Raw genomic sequence first — 15,261 nt, 5'->3', positions numbered from 1 at the left:
GATCCTAGATATATATATCAGAAGTGAAGTGGACAGGATTTTCTGATGGATAATACATAAGGTGTAAGAGAAAGAGAAAAATCAACATTGACTCCAAAGCTTTTGCCCTCAACAGCCCGTGGAATGGAATTGCCATTTGCTGAGACGAGAAGACTTGGAAGATATGGGAAAGCAGATTGGCAGGGAAATTAAGAGTTTGTTTTAAATTTGTTATGTTTGATAGGCCTATTAGATCACCAAGTGGTGATGTTGAGATATAATTGGAAAAGTCAACCTGGATTTCAAGCCAAAGGTTGAAACTGCAGATATAAATTTGTAATATAAAAAACAAAAAAGGTATTTAGAGCCATGGGAGTGGATGAGATCATCTGGGCATGAATGTAGATTGAGAAGAGAAGATGTTTTTAGAACTGAACCTGAAGGCACTGTGTATGGGGAGGAGAACCTAGAAAAAGTGTCTCAAAGGGAGAGTGACTAATCATCTCAATTTGCTTGGGACCGAGTGGTTTCTTGGTATATGGACTTTTAGAAGCTGAGACACACTAGGACAAGTATTTCAAGAAAGAGGAACTGATTAACTGTGTCCAGTAGTGTAGATAAACCAGGACCTTTAAATTTGGCAATATGGAGGTCTCCGGTGACTTTTTGTTGTTGTTAATCCTCACCCGAAGGTATTTTTCCATTGATTTTTAGAGATAGTAGAAGGGATGGGGAGAGACAGAGAAAGAGAGAAGGTTGGGGATCAAGTCTGCAACCAAGATACATGCCCTTGACCGGAATCAAACCTGTAACCCTTCAGCACATGAGCCAACAATTTATCCACTTAGTCAAACCGGCTAGGGCTCAGGTGACTTTGACACGTCTTGTCTCTCATGAATAGCCTGATTTGAGAACACCCTCCATGAAGATAAACATTCATGAGAGTATAAATAGCCAGTGTACCTGAAGACATCATTTCTCCTTCCAGCCCACACAGAGCACCAGGAAGCCTCCCAGTGCTAAAACAAGGGACCCAGCCAGGTCCTTTGTGATTACTCCTGTGATTTGGGTCAGGCCATTTAGCCTCTGTTTATCTTTCTTTCTTTTTTTTCTCTCTTTATTGATTAAGGTATTACATATGTGTCCTTATCTTCCCAATGCCCCCCAGCCCCCAACTCATGCCCTCACCGCCCTAGTGTCTATGACCATTGGTTAGGCTTATATGCATGCATACAAGTCCTTTGGTTCATCTCTCCCCCTTACTCCCACCCTCCCCTACCTTCCCTCTGAAGTTTAACGGTTTGATTGATGCTTCTCTGTCTCTGGATTTATTTTTGTTCATCAGTTTATGTTGTTCATTGTATTCCACAGAGTGAGATTATGTGATATTTATCTTTCTCTGCCTGGCTTATTTCACTTAGCATAATGCTCTCCAGTACCATCCATGCTGTTGCAAATGGTAAGAATTCCATCTTGTTTACCGAAGCGTAGTATTCCATTTTGTAGATGTACCACTGTTTTTTAATCCACTCATCTGCTGATGAGCACTTAGGCTGTTTCCAAAGCTTAGCTATAATAAATTGTGCTGCTGTGAACATAGGGGTGCATATATCCTTTCTGATTGGTGTTTCTGGTTTCTTGGAATATATTCCTAGAAGTGGGATCACTGGGTCAAATGGGATTTCCATTTTCAGTTTTTTGAGGAAACTCCATACTGTTCTCCACAGTGGCTGCACCAGTCTGCATTCCCACCAGCAGTGCACGAGGGTTCCTTTTTCTCCACATCCTTGCCAGCACTTATCATTTGTTGATTTGTTGATGATAGCCATTCTAATAGGTGTGAGATGGTACCACATTGTCGTTTTGATAAAAAAAAAAAAAGACCCTGAATAGCTGCAGCGATCATGAGAAAGAAGGACAAAGTAAGAGGGATCTCAATACCAGATATCAAGCTGTATTACAAAGCCACTGTTCTCAAAACTGCCTGGTACTAGCACAAGAACAGACATATAGACCAATGGAATAGAATAGAGAACCCAGAAATCGACCTGAACCAATATGCTCAATTAATATTTGACAAAAAAGGCAAGAACATACAATGAAGTCAAGACAGTTTCTTCAATAAATGGTGTTGGGAAAATTGGACAGATACATGCAAAACAATGAAACTAGACCACCAATTTACACCATACACAAAAATAAACTCAAAATGGATAAAGGACTTAAACATGATGGGAAACAATAAAAATCTTAGAGGAATCCACAGGCAGCAAAATCTCAGACATATGCCAAAGCAATATCTTCACTGATATAGCTCTTAGGGCAATGGAAATTAAAGAGAAAATAAACAAATGGGACTACAGCAAAATAAAAAGCTTCTGAACAGCAAAAGAAACCATCAACAAAACAACAAGAAAGCCCACTGCATGGGAGAACATATTTGCCAATGTTATCACCGATAAGGGTTTAATCTCCAACATTTACAGGGAACTCATACAACTTAACAAAAGGAAGATAAACAACCCAATCAAAAAATGGGCAATGGATCTAAATAGATACGTTTCAAAAGAGGACATAAAGAAGGCCAGCTAGCCTTTGATGTGCATTAGGGGGCAAGGAAAAGCTCAAACTTCCTTAAATAGCTGTGAATAATTTAAACTTTTAAGGTATTTAAAATCTTTCTGTGTATATCTTGTATTCTGATGACCAGGCCTCTGAAAAAAGTAGCTAGAAAGAAAGTCTGCACAAGAGAAGTATTGAAAATTGCTTCAGGGCAGTGACTTTGTTCTTTCAGCCTAGTGCAGGACTGCTGTAGGATTCCAGTGAGTATTTATTGAAGGAATGAAAGTAGGTGTATTAATCCAGGTTCGGCTAGAGCAGCGGACCCAGTAGGAGCTGCATCTGTATGTATATTAAAGAATTGATTACGGGGAATTGGCTACATTGGTGGTGACTGGCTAATTCCCCAGAACTGTCAGGAAGGCAAGATCACCAGAAAGCTGAAACTGCAGGGCATGAGCTGAACTTTGAGAGGGCCCCCGCCCACTTTGAAAAAGTATCCAATGTATTTAGACCACCCAGGATAATCTCCATTTTGATTAATTTAGGGTCAACTGATTAGGGACTGTAATTTGGTAATATTCTTTCACGGTAGCACAGGTTGATTGTTTCAGTAGAATGTGTGTGTTTGCTACAAATAGCTGCAGCCTCCCTTCCGTCCTCCATCCCTGGAAAGAGGAAACTCTTGTAGCTCACCCTGTCTGGCAACATACTAGGAAGGGAATTCGGGGAATGTAGTTCAGCCTAGCCAAGTTGACACAGCAGAAAGCCATCGCTATAGGTAAAGCCTGATTTAGGATCATTTGTATTCTTAATTATTTTCATTTTTAGAGGGTGTTTTGTTTTTATTATGATTATTTGGGTTTTTTTCTTATATCATTTTAACAAATGATAGACACAATATGATCATGCATGGTATAAGATGACTTTGAAATTACTTTGGATTCTAACATTTAAACTAGTCTTGGGTGTCCACTGACTTAGGAGGCTCAATAAGCAGAAAAAACAAAATAGTTATCACATTTTTCCGTGTATAAGATGCTATTTTTTTCTAACATCGTTAGACTGGAAATCGAGGGGCATCTTATACACAGAAGTCAGCCAAGGAGGGAGCTGCATGGGTGCGTAGCTGCCCATACCTTGTCAATTAGGCTTCCTCTAATCATGAGCCTTGTTGTTACTGACATCAGCTGATGCCACAATTGGAGGTGGAAGTGGAGAGGGACCAGAGCATTCTGAGCCCATAAACATGTCAAAAAATATATAAATACTGGTAAGTGATTGTCTTACTCTGCAAAGTTCAAACTGAATGTAATCAGCTATGAAAAAAAGCATGGAAATAGAGCTGCAGAGAGACAGTTTGGACCTCCTCCCACTGAGTGTATGATCAGACAGTGGAGAAAACAGGAAGAACAACTCCTTAAGATGCCAAAAAAGAAGAAGGCCTTAAGAGGAAAACCAGCAAAATGTTTAGAATATTGATTTCTTAATTTTGGGCTGGAAAAGTGGGAGGGGGGAGCCCATCTTGAACATGGGGGGTGTCTTATACATGGAAAAATACGGCAATTTTCATGTTTGGCTTTTAAGCCCCCAAGAGCCCAAGTCCTGCCCTAGGGATTGACCTTAGATCAACTCCCCAACCCATCCCCAAACTTCAGCCCCCAATAAAATGCAGCACCGTTGTAACACTCTCCAGTATTTATTTTCTCCCTTTGCTTACCGCTAAATAGGCATACTGTATGTATTTGTACATATGTGTTGATTGCCTCACAATAAATCCTACTATTGAGATTAAGATCTCAAATAGTTTAGAAAGAAAAATCTATTTTGGTTCCCAGTTATTATTTGAATTTGCAAGAGGAACAACTTGCGTGGAGGCCTTGTTAACCTTAATCGGGCTCTCCACCCACTTGCCAGTGGCAAGCCTAGTTTACATCACATTTACAATGAACAGCTTCCTCCCTTATTAGTTTTAGTATGGAAAGGGTAGAGGAGACTTAAATACCTGCTTGTGTGCAGTACTAGAACCATACTCAATAGTGCTATCATTGTGGTTTGTGTTCACAGTCTATTTAGTCGTGAAACCTATTCAGACCTCAGGAGGTTATGACTTTATGATCAGTTGTGCATATAGCACTGGGCACATTGTCACACAAGTAGTGCTCAATGGTGATACTTTTTTTTTAATCATAGCTTTTCCCTTCAAAGATAGTGATTTATACGTGCAAATGTGACAAACGGTACCACCTCATGGTTGTTGACTAAAGAGCGATGGAAACATGCATGAGAGGATCTCCCTGTACTCCTCTTCTGTGTCCCTGATGCCCAACCCAGTGGCTTGTGTTCAGTAGATGCTCAGCAGATAATTGCTGAATAAGGGACTCAGCCACCCTTTCTCCTTGGTTCTTAGAGATAATAGGAGCTGCTCTCAGCCAGGTTTTCATCAGATGTGGCTTTGAATTTCAGGGATATGACACTGAATTTTTTTCTCTTTGATGATTGCACACAAATGCCATTCTCTATGGAAGCTTCTGCTTACTAGGTATTAGTGCTAGAATCACATTGCTTCTAATTGTGCCTCACTATAATTCTAAGTATATATTTACAGTGCCTCTGCTTGAGTAATTGATATTCTTTATATTAAATTTACATTTATTACTTCTTTAATTAATTAACTTACTGTTGTTCATTTTAAGCAGCCAATCTCATGAGAAACTCCGAATGGACTTGTGGGTAGTAGTAAATGTATATTTTTTACTCCCAAACACACTTACTCTTGTCTTGTGTTTTAATTATTTCTGGAAATACACATTTCCTGAAAAGCCCACAAGAGAAAATAAAATAATAGTGGTTAAGAACATGAACCTGCCTAGGTTTGAATTGCAGATGGGCTACTTCCCAGCTGTGTAACCATGTGCAAATTATTACATCTCTAGCCTTTACTGTCCTCATCTGTAAAATGGGAATAATAAAAGTGTGTACCTTATAGAGTTCTAGTGAGAATTAAATGGGATAATGTAAATAATGACCTAGCCCTATTTTTCGACACATAGTTAGCACTCAATAATTGTTAGTTGAATAGGTATAAACTTCACACTAATAAGGTTGGGTGTGCAATAAATGCAGTTTTCTTCACTTCAAATGTAAGTCTAATTTCTTCACTTCAAATATAAGTCTGCTGGTTGTGGTGAGGAGTGGGAAAGTTCACTTTCCCTATTGAGGTTGGTCTTACGTAGGTTTGCAGTAGGCTTTTTTGTTGCGTGCATAGATGATGCCTGTGGTTCCCTCTGGCTGAGGTCAACAATGTTTTTCTGCAAACTCTGTCCCCACCTGGCTCCTGCATAGGCTGATGACTGGCTCCCTGCGCCCTGCTGGTCCCTGTCGCTTCATTTTGAGAGGCAGCCTATAAGGACTATGGCTGTCTCCTTAGCTGACCTCCAAAGTCCCTTCCAATTAGAAGCAAGAGAAACTTCCTTGTCCTCTCTCACACCACGTGAGAGCCAGGGGGAGCTAGGGAGAGAGTCTTCGCTCTGTGTTCTATTGAAGGATGTCTGTTGCCTTCTCTGCTGCCCCTTCTGCCCCTTCTGGCTTTGTGTAAGTCCTCCACCTTGAAGCATCTCAGACAAAAAGGAGGGCAAAAAGCTGCTCAATTCTCAGCTTTGTCCTCACTCCCCAGCATGTCATTCATGTCTCCCCCACCAACAGGGACAACAGGGGTGGGGAGGGACAGGGCAAGACCCATTTACATTCTCTTACCTTGTTTCTTTTTGCCTCTTCAATAACACTCTTTTCCTCCTCTCCAGCTTGGAACCCATACATCTAGTCTGATGGACAGTGTCAGGGCGATGAAAAACCGGTTTTATTAGCACTTCCTTTGGATCTGTCCCTGTTTCATATCGAGGTAGTACAAGTCAAGAATCTGGGGTGTTTGTTTTGTTCGTCTACAGAGAGGGGGTCAGAGGTAGAGAACAGTACTTCCTTGGGCAGATGACTCCAGATAGTCTGCCATAAATGAACACCATAGAGCTGCTATTGTATTATTATTATTATTATTATTATTATTATTACACAAATCTACTGATCTAAGTGATTCTTTTACTCCCTTAAGGCAGTGGTTCCTAAGTCTTTGGACTTCACAGACAAGAATATATATTTGTTGAATTGCCAACTTTTTATTTTATCAACTAAAGAAAATTATTTTTTATCACCACCACTTCTATCACTTCTTTTATCCTCTCCCCTGTGGAAAGACATGAGTGAAGAGCAAAAACGCCATCATTTTAAAGCAAGTACAGTAGCTATATGAAACCTCAGCCCATTGCCCGTAGTTTTGCTCATTCAACAGCAGGCAGTGAAAATGTCTCGCCGACCAGCACAGTCAGCCAGCAGCGTCTGGAAGTCACTGCCTTGGGAATGTTTCAGCCCCCAAGTCTGGTTCCCTGTGGGCTGTGATTGTGAGCGCAGGGTTTCAAGAACCCATGTAGAGGATAACCCAGGCCAAAGGAAACACCATGCTGAAATAGTCAAAGGAATGTTGTTGAGTTTGCCTGCATTTCTGGAAAATTGCCTCTTTTCTACTTCACTGTATGGCCTCAGAGAGTGTTTGCAGGAGAAATTGTAAAAACGCAGCAAAGCCTTATGATCTCATTTTGGATCTCCTCAGGATTTCTCATCAAGGTGCAATTAAGCAGAGAAAAATTCTGCCTTGGGGTATGATTTTAATTACTCACCGTGTTCTGACTCGACTCTCCGAGCTGCGTTTCTTTTCCATATCGCTGCCTCTGTGTGTGACAGCTCCTCTGAGCTAAGAGTAAAGCACTTGTACTGAGTGGAAAGGGGTAGGGGGACCAACACCTACTGTTGTCTTAGTGCTTCTATCTGAAAACCGAGAGGGAACCTCCTTTTCCTTTTCCCTGCCCCTGCAGCCTCAGTTTTATGACCCAGTGGAGCCGGTGGACTTCGAAGGACTTCTGATGACACACCTGAACAACCTGGATGTGGAGCTGGCCCAGGAGCTGGGAGACTTCACGGAAGACAACTTGGATGTGGTGTTCACGCCAAAGGAATGTCGGACTTTGCAGCCCTCTTTGCCGGAGGAAGGGTAAATCGTTTTCTTAAACTGTCCATGGGATTGTGACTGGCCTGTTCTTGGTAAGGGGAAAGGTGCTCTAATTTTGGACTTCTTTTAAAAATAAACTAAATTACTCAGCTCTGTTGAGATGTGCAGGATGACTACGATAACCCAAAGACCTACATGTAGACAGGTTTTGAGTTGGTTTGACCAGAGGCTTTGAAAAGTCATGTAAGAGCTCAGCCAGTTAAAGGGGTGCAGTGGGACAAAACAGAATGCTCCATCAGAGGTGAAGAGTGCGGGATCTGGAGTCAGCTCAGTGACCTTGGGCGGGTCATGTGACCCCAGGAAGCCTCAGTTTCTCCATTTGTAAATATGTCAAGATTTTTCATAAATTTTTTTAAACTTCCATTAAGAAGCATTTTAATTGGTTAATGACTGAATCAAGTTATAAACATAAGTTGGACCCACATTTGTTGAGCATCTACTATGTGTTGGGCAGTGGGATAAAAAGATGAATAAGGCAAATTTCCCTTCCCTTGAAGAAACTTTTGTCAAGTGGAAAAGCAATGGAGAAAGCTTTGTTGAGTGAATATGTGAATAGCTGTTTAGGGCTTGAGTTTCCACAGTGGGTTAGTCTATGTGTTTATAGGTATGGGCGTTAGCTCTTGTTATCAAACAATGGAATTCTATCTAAATGAAACTTGTTACTTCTGTAGTGTAAAAAGCAATGTCTCTTTGGAGATTTTGGATGAACTTTGATTTGCATTCATTTTCAAAACAAAGTTAACATTCACATCCTCCTGGACATTTTCAACCTCCTCCTCTTCCCCAAAAAGTCCCAGAAAGAAGATCATGAAACATGGCCCCTGCCCTCATTACTCTGGGCTATTCTGATTCTAGTTTGGATTTCATTTTATTACAGTTTAAGGAAGTTGGATGACAGTGAACAGTGACATGGTATTTTTTACCCTTTGCTCTGTTGTTTAGCTAGTTCTCATTCGCATAGAGCTGACCACATGCTCAGTTCTTAATGTTTTGAAAATACTCACTTCCCACAAAATAAAAACTCCGTGATCCTTTGGAAACATTTTCCCCTAAGGATCAGTCCTTCTATTCAGGTTTGACTTTAACGTAGGTAGTGTCTATTATTTTTACTCTTAGGAGAATCATTTAATTTGATTTCTTTGTGTAAAATTTATGGTTAATTATCTTCAAGTGAGTTGGGATCTTGGAAGAACCTGTTTAAAATACTTTAGGGGTAGGAGGATTTTTATTTCTTGAGATTTGATAGAGGAGGTAATATTTTTCTTAGCCTTATTTTTTAGTGTAATACTACCTTGTTACTGAAATTTATAGCTAACACTGTCTGTCTGATGACTTGAAAACAACCGGTACTATTTCAATCCTTGCCTCAAAGACTTCTGTGTCATTAAAGCCCAACAAGGTACCATGGTCATCATCAGAGTCAACAGCTGATCCTGTTGAGCCCCCTGTGCCTAGCCCAGAGACTCTGTGTTGAGCAGTGATCGGTGGTCATTATAAGCCTGCTCTCCAAAGGTGAGCTGCCTGGGTTCCGGCCCCTGCTCTACCACCTCCTGGGTGACTTTAAGCCAGATCCTTCTCACCTCATTTTTCTGCAAAATGAGAATAATGATAGCACCTGTCCTGTGGGGGCTGATAGAAAATTAACTGAATTACTACCTTTAAGGTGATTACATCAGTGCCTAATGCAGAGTAAATGGTACTTAAGTATGAACTATCATCTGTAGGTCTTATGTGCTAGACACTCTTCTAAGCACTTCACATGCTAACTTATTTAAACTTCATCACAGCTCTCTAAAGGACACGCTCCACTGTTAATATCGCCAATTTAAGGTGAAGAAACTGGGGCACAGAAGGGTTGAGTGACTGGCCCAAGGTCACATAGCTGATAAGGGGTGGGGCTTAGATATAGACACGCAGAGCCCAGGGACCATGTGGCTAATGTTTAGAATACTTCATCTGATACTAACAGCAAGCCTACACAGTAAGTACTGTTCCTATCTCCTTTTTACAAACAAGAAAATTAAAACTTGCAGTACTTGGACTTACTTATCTCTAATACCAAAACATTGGGGGAAATAGCAAAACAACTTTGTTGCTGTGGGAAATTAATTATTTCTGATTTCAAGACTCTGGAGCATTTGAAGAGTATCTCTCGTGACGTGTAAGACCCACCCCAATCAATGATCACCAATCAAAGCCAGTGTCTGTCAACTTCTTTTTTTACTTTTTAAATTTTATTTTATTGTTTAAAGTATTACAAATAGTAGGTAGTACATATGTCTCCTTTTTTCTGTGAGCTTCTCAAAGCATAAGAACACTGTTCTCCATGGCTTTCAAAAAGAAAGACATGCATGTTCTAACAAGGTTACACGTGAACAAAAACTATGCCCTCTGTAAAAATGGTACTTATACTTATTTTTCCTGTTTTGTATGTGATTACAGCTAGTTCTACATGTCTTGTGTCAGAATGCCTTTAGGGATAAGTATGGTTGAACACAATTCTCTGTAACAAAGAAAACCCACAAAGCATAAAATGCCAACATATCTTTCATCAAAGTAAAAATGTTATTGCTTGAGGAATTCACTTGGAATGACTGGGTAAGGATTGCCCCAAGCATTCTCATTTGACATGGATTTGAAACCGTGCTGCTCTCTCCGTAGTTATGATAAGGCCTTGCTTTGTTGTTTTTGCACAGTAACAACATGTTTTTATTTTATTACCCATCTCATTAGGGTTGAACTGGACCCTCATGTCAAGGACTGTGTTCAGACCTATGTTCGGGAGTGGCTAATTTTAAACCAAAAGTAAGTTCTTTTTTTTTCTCTCTCTCTCTTTACATATTGATTTGTTTTTTATTTTTAGCTTTTTAATTGTTTTTTTAATTCATAGATTTCTTTCAAGAGCACTTTGAGGTTTACAGAAAAATTGGGTAGAAAGTACTGACAGTTCTCATGTATCCCCTGGCCCCGATCTCCCAATAGTTTCTCCTATTATTAGCATCTTGGGTTTAAATTTTATTTTTTAAAATTTTTTGCACATGTCCCAAAATGATCATGAATATTGATTTGGGGGTTTCAATAAATTTTAATGAATATGCAAATTTGCAAATACAAAATTCATGAGTAATGAGGATTGACTGTATCTTGTATTACTCCCCTGCTCAGACACCTGCTAAGGCTCCCTACTGCCTACTAAGTCAGATATAAACTTCATCTGCTTGCTTCTCAGGGACTTTAATAACCTAGTCTCATTCTGTCTATTAAAACTCACTTTCCTTAAGTCCTGGAGTCATTTCCTTTCTCTGGGCCTGCCTCTCTTCCTCACTAGTCCACCTCTACCCCCTTGCTCTTGTTTCCCCTCTGGGCATGCCCTCCCTCCCCTCACCTGCCTACTAGATCAGCGGTTCTCAACCTGTGGGTCACGACCCCTTTGGGGGTCGAATGACCCTTTCACAGGGGTCGCCTAAGACCATCGGAAAACACATATATGATTACATATTGTTTTTGTGATTAATCACTATGCTTTAATTCTGTTCAATTTGTAACAATGAAATTGGGGGTCACCATAATATGAGGAACCGTATTAAAGGGTCGCGGCATTAGGAAGGTTGAGAACCACTGTACTAGACCCTTCCTAAGGATTAAAGGTCAGATAAAATCTCTTTTACTTTTTGTAGCTATCTCTGATAGATTTATCCTTTCTTGGATGGATCTTAAGTGTGGTTCATTTCGTGCAATTGTTGAGCCAATATTGATAAATGAATAATAACTAAAGTCCATAGTTTACATAAGGGCTCATTTTTGTGTGTGTGTTCTATATTTTATGGTATTGACAAGTGAATAATGACATGTATCTGCCATTATAGAGTCATACAGAATAGTCTAAAAATCCCCTGTGCTCCACTTAGTCAGCCCTCCCTAGCAACCACTTATCTTTTTATTGTCTCCATAGTCTGGCCTTGTTTCTCCATCTTTTTTTGTGGCTTGATAGCCAATTTCTTTTTTTGCTGACTAATATTGCACTACATGGATTTACAACAGCTTTTCTATTCACCTACTGAAGGAAAAAGTTACATTTCAAAAACGAAGAATAGAGTCTCTGTTTTGTTTCCATTCTGATGAATTCCTGGGATGGGGGAAGGGGGGTAAATAAATGAATTGAAACTTGGCCTGAGATTCAAAGATGATATTTAAATTAGTGACCAAGAAATAAACTGTTGCTAGCCTTTTAGTCAAAAAGCCACTCTCTCCTGGGTTAAACAAGTATTTTGTGACATTGTCCTGATCTTTATGTCTCCATGCCACCGACCTGGACAACATTCTGCAGATTGGGGGTCGGGGGGTGCCCTACTAGAGAAACATCAGAGAACCTGTGGCAACAGTCCTTTTTCACCTGCAGTTTTGCCTTCTGCACTTGTGCTTTCTGCAGTTTCAGTCACCAGCAGTGAATCACTTGTCCACAAATATTAAGTGGCAAGTTGCAGAAATAATTCATAAGTTTTAAGTGGCTCACCACTTTGCAATGCCCTGCTCCAGGCCTGGATGTGAACCATCCTTTGTCCAGCGTCTCCACGCTGTATACGCTCCCCATACGTTAGTCACTTAGTAGCCACCATCTTGGTTATCAGATCAACTCATGGAAATGCTTGTGATACCCTCAGAGTAGCCTAATGCTCCGTCACAATGCCTACATCATTCACCCCCCTTCATCTCATCACGCAGGCATTATGTCATCTCACATCATCACAAGAAGGGTGAGTATAGTACAATATTAGGAGAGAGAGGGAGCACACTCACAGAACTTTTACTGTAGTATATTGTTGTAATTGTTCTATTTTATTATTCGTTATTGTTAATTAATTTATAAATTAAACTGTATCATAAGTATGCATGTATAGGAAAGAACATAGTATATATAGGGTTTGGTACTGTCTGAGGTTTCAGGCATCCACTGGGGTTCTTAGAAAGTATGCCCCTCGGATAAGGGGGGATGACTGACTTCAAGTTCTGATACCCTCCATTGCCTATACGTCAGTAAGAATTACTGCTCTATGGGATAAATGATGAAAGACTTTGGAGGTTGGGTTTTATCTAGTTCCTGGAAGTGTGCCATTGAATTTGTGCTGGTGTTTTTTGAAGTCATGTCAGTATGCATAGTATTTTTAATAGCTGAAAAAGAGAAAGCTTCGCTTCTATAAAGTAATTAAGAGAAAGTTAGATGTTAATCCATCATCTGTTGTAATGGGAATTGAAAACCAAGTTTGCCAGGCAATAAAATAAGATTATGCTTTGCTGGTAATAAATAAAAGATTTCAGGACAAGTTTTTCCTCAAGTTTTTATATGTTATAATTAGAGATACTTTCCAATATTAAGGTCCTGAAAAAAAATCTAAGAAATGATAAATGGAAAAGTCCATTTCACTTCATTTGGGTTTTATTTGCTGTTTAGGACATTGCACTTTTTCATTCCTGCTCATTTTATTCATGAAGCTGAATTTCATGGTAATTCCCATTGGAATATTTCTTTTCTCTATCTTGTACAAACTTAAAAGAAAAAATGACTCTTTAGAGTGCTCATTGTAGAAATTTTAGAGATTGCTGCACAAGGAAATAAAAGGAGAAAACAGAAATCACTCAGTTTCACTATAGACAGATAATCGTCTATAAAAATTAAATCAAATTATAATACTATTTGTTAGAATGGTGGCTTCTCTGGAGCAAGAGTAAATGAACTCAAGTCATGGTTCCGCCTCTTGCTAGCTGAGTGACTAAGACAAATTATTTCTTTGTACCTCAATCTTCTCGTTAGGAAATAGACATTAGAATAGTACCTGCCTCATAAACTTTTGTTGTATGCAAAAAATAAAGTAACATGTAAAGCACTTAGAAGATTTTTGGCATATGGCAATTATTCCATAAATATTAGTTACTATTTATGATACTTACTAAATAGTGTTACAGAATAAGATTTATTTGTTCTTGCCCAATTGACAAATTATGTATATTAGACCAATTAGTAAGATGTTATATGAAAAGGAAAAAAACAAGGGACAACTCAGTGTTGTTAAAGCTTAATTCAATGATCCAGGGTAGATGTCACATCATAGGCACTATAGTTTAAATATTCACTAGAGGTCCAGTGCACGAATTCATGCCAGCCTGCCCCGATCAGGGCCGGCCGGGCTGGCCTCGGGGAGGGGATGCAGTAGGTTGGCCGGCCAGCCTGCCCCTGATCGGGGTAGGGAGGTCGATTGGGGGCAGACCTGGCTGGGGGGTGGAGCCTCAGGCGGTTGGCCAACCATGCCCCCTGGTCAAACTCCTGGACAAACTCCGGGTCGAGGGGACAATTTGCATATTAACCTTTTATTATATAGGATGTAATAAAGTGGAATAAAGATAAGATTCGGAATATCATAAGGTTTATACTTTAGAGCTTACCTAGTTCCAATTCAACTCATCTAAAATATTCCTCTCAAGTGAAATAAGATTTTCTGAAGACTTCAGAAAAAGCACTTATGTTAGTATTTCAAAGGAATGAACCCAAAACTCTATCCCATGTATTTTAATGCACCAGAGAGGGAGAAACTCCCTTCCTCTAAAGAGCCATGCTTAATGAAGCCGGTTCGCCTTCTATCGATATATCTTTGTCATCCATAACCATGCAGTCAAACACTGATTTAGTTAGCGCCTTTATTCCCCAATTATCTCCTTGCTGATATTACATTTCTCTGTGATATCTGGGGTTAGTCTTTTATGTTCTTGCTGTCTGTGATAATGGCTTTGAATCCCACTTAGGGGGCAAAGGAGTGGAGTTATGGCCACTTCTGTTCCCTCCCACTCTCATAATTCTATAGAGCGTTTGCCACTCAAGTTCTATAATTGAGACCCTTAAATCAGACAAATAGTACTGCCCATGAAGGGTAGAGGACGTTTCAGATTTTCTTTTTAACTTAATAGAGAAAGATTAAACTATATGGAAACATCAAATACATAATCTCTTGGGGGTGGGGTAAATATATTTTTCTACTTGAAATGTTTGTGTTTCTTACACTGGAAGATGCCTTGAATGAATTCCACTCTATCTTTCATGGATAGAGCAAGTTTGGTGTCCTTGCTCAAAAAAAAAAGTTTTTCTCTTTAGGATTTTTGAAAATGATCGTTGATCGAATGATTAGAACGGTGCCCTGGTTACTTGTTTATCCCATCTTACTTTCAGATATTTTGATAATTTTGTATGGATTAATGTTTGCTGGCATCCTTTGGGTGACATTAAACACTTTAAGCATTATATCCTCTGTCATTTTCTCTAAATGAGCTAAAGTGATTAACTGAAGAATGTGTTTGATGGAGGAGAGTCAAACTCTTAAGTAATTAAACTTATTTGCATGCTGTTTATTCTTGGTGTATTATCCATAGCGACAGTGAAACATTGCATGAGTGCTATGAGCAGCATCATAAAAGTCCTTATACTTTGCCTTTCATCTTAGGTGATTAAGGTTGTTTGGGAGGAAGGTCATACTCAAGGAAAGTTGGGATATCAAGGAATGGGGTATCATCTGTTTTATTATGCCATATTTTACTCCCAGTGAACTGGTAAACAATTA

At 39.6% G+C, this 15,261-nt stretch overlaps 1 protein-coding gene across 3 annotated transcripts in view; it reads left to right on the top strand.

Annotated features, from left to right (window-relative positions):
* Positions 1-15,261, top strand: part of DOCK8 (dedicator of cytokinesis 8) — a 146,553-nt gene that overhangs the window by 6,174 nt on the left and 125,118 nt on the right. For all 3 annotated transcript variants that reach the window (XM_023764567.1, XM_023764565.1, XM_023764566.1), the window contains exons 2-3: positions 7,464-7,639; positions 10,391-10,462. In XM_023764567.1, the coding sequence (XP_023620335.1) occupies positions 7,512-7,639; positions 10,391-10,462 (200 nt within the window). In that variant the 5' untranslated portion in view covers positions 7,464-7,511. The remainder of the gene's footprint in view (positions 1-7,463; positions 7,640-10,390; positions 10,463-15,261) is intronic.

This window comes from Myotis lucifugus, unplaced genomic scaffold (assembly GCF_000147115.1).
Source record: "Myotis lucifugus unplaced genomic scaffold, Myoluc2.0 scaffold_337, whole genome shotgun sequence".
Lineage (NCBI taxonomy): Eukaryota > Metazoa > Chordata > Mammalia > Chiroptera > Vespertilionidae > Myotis > Myotis lucifugus.
The sequence above is the reverse complement of the archived record's forward strand: the minus strand, read 5'-3'. Positions and strand labels throughout refer to the sequence as shown.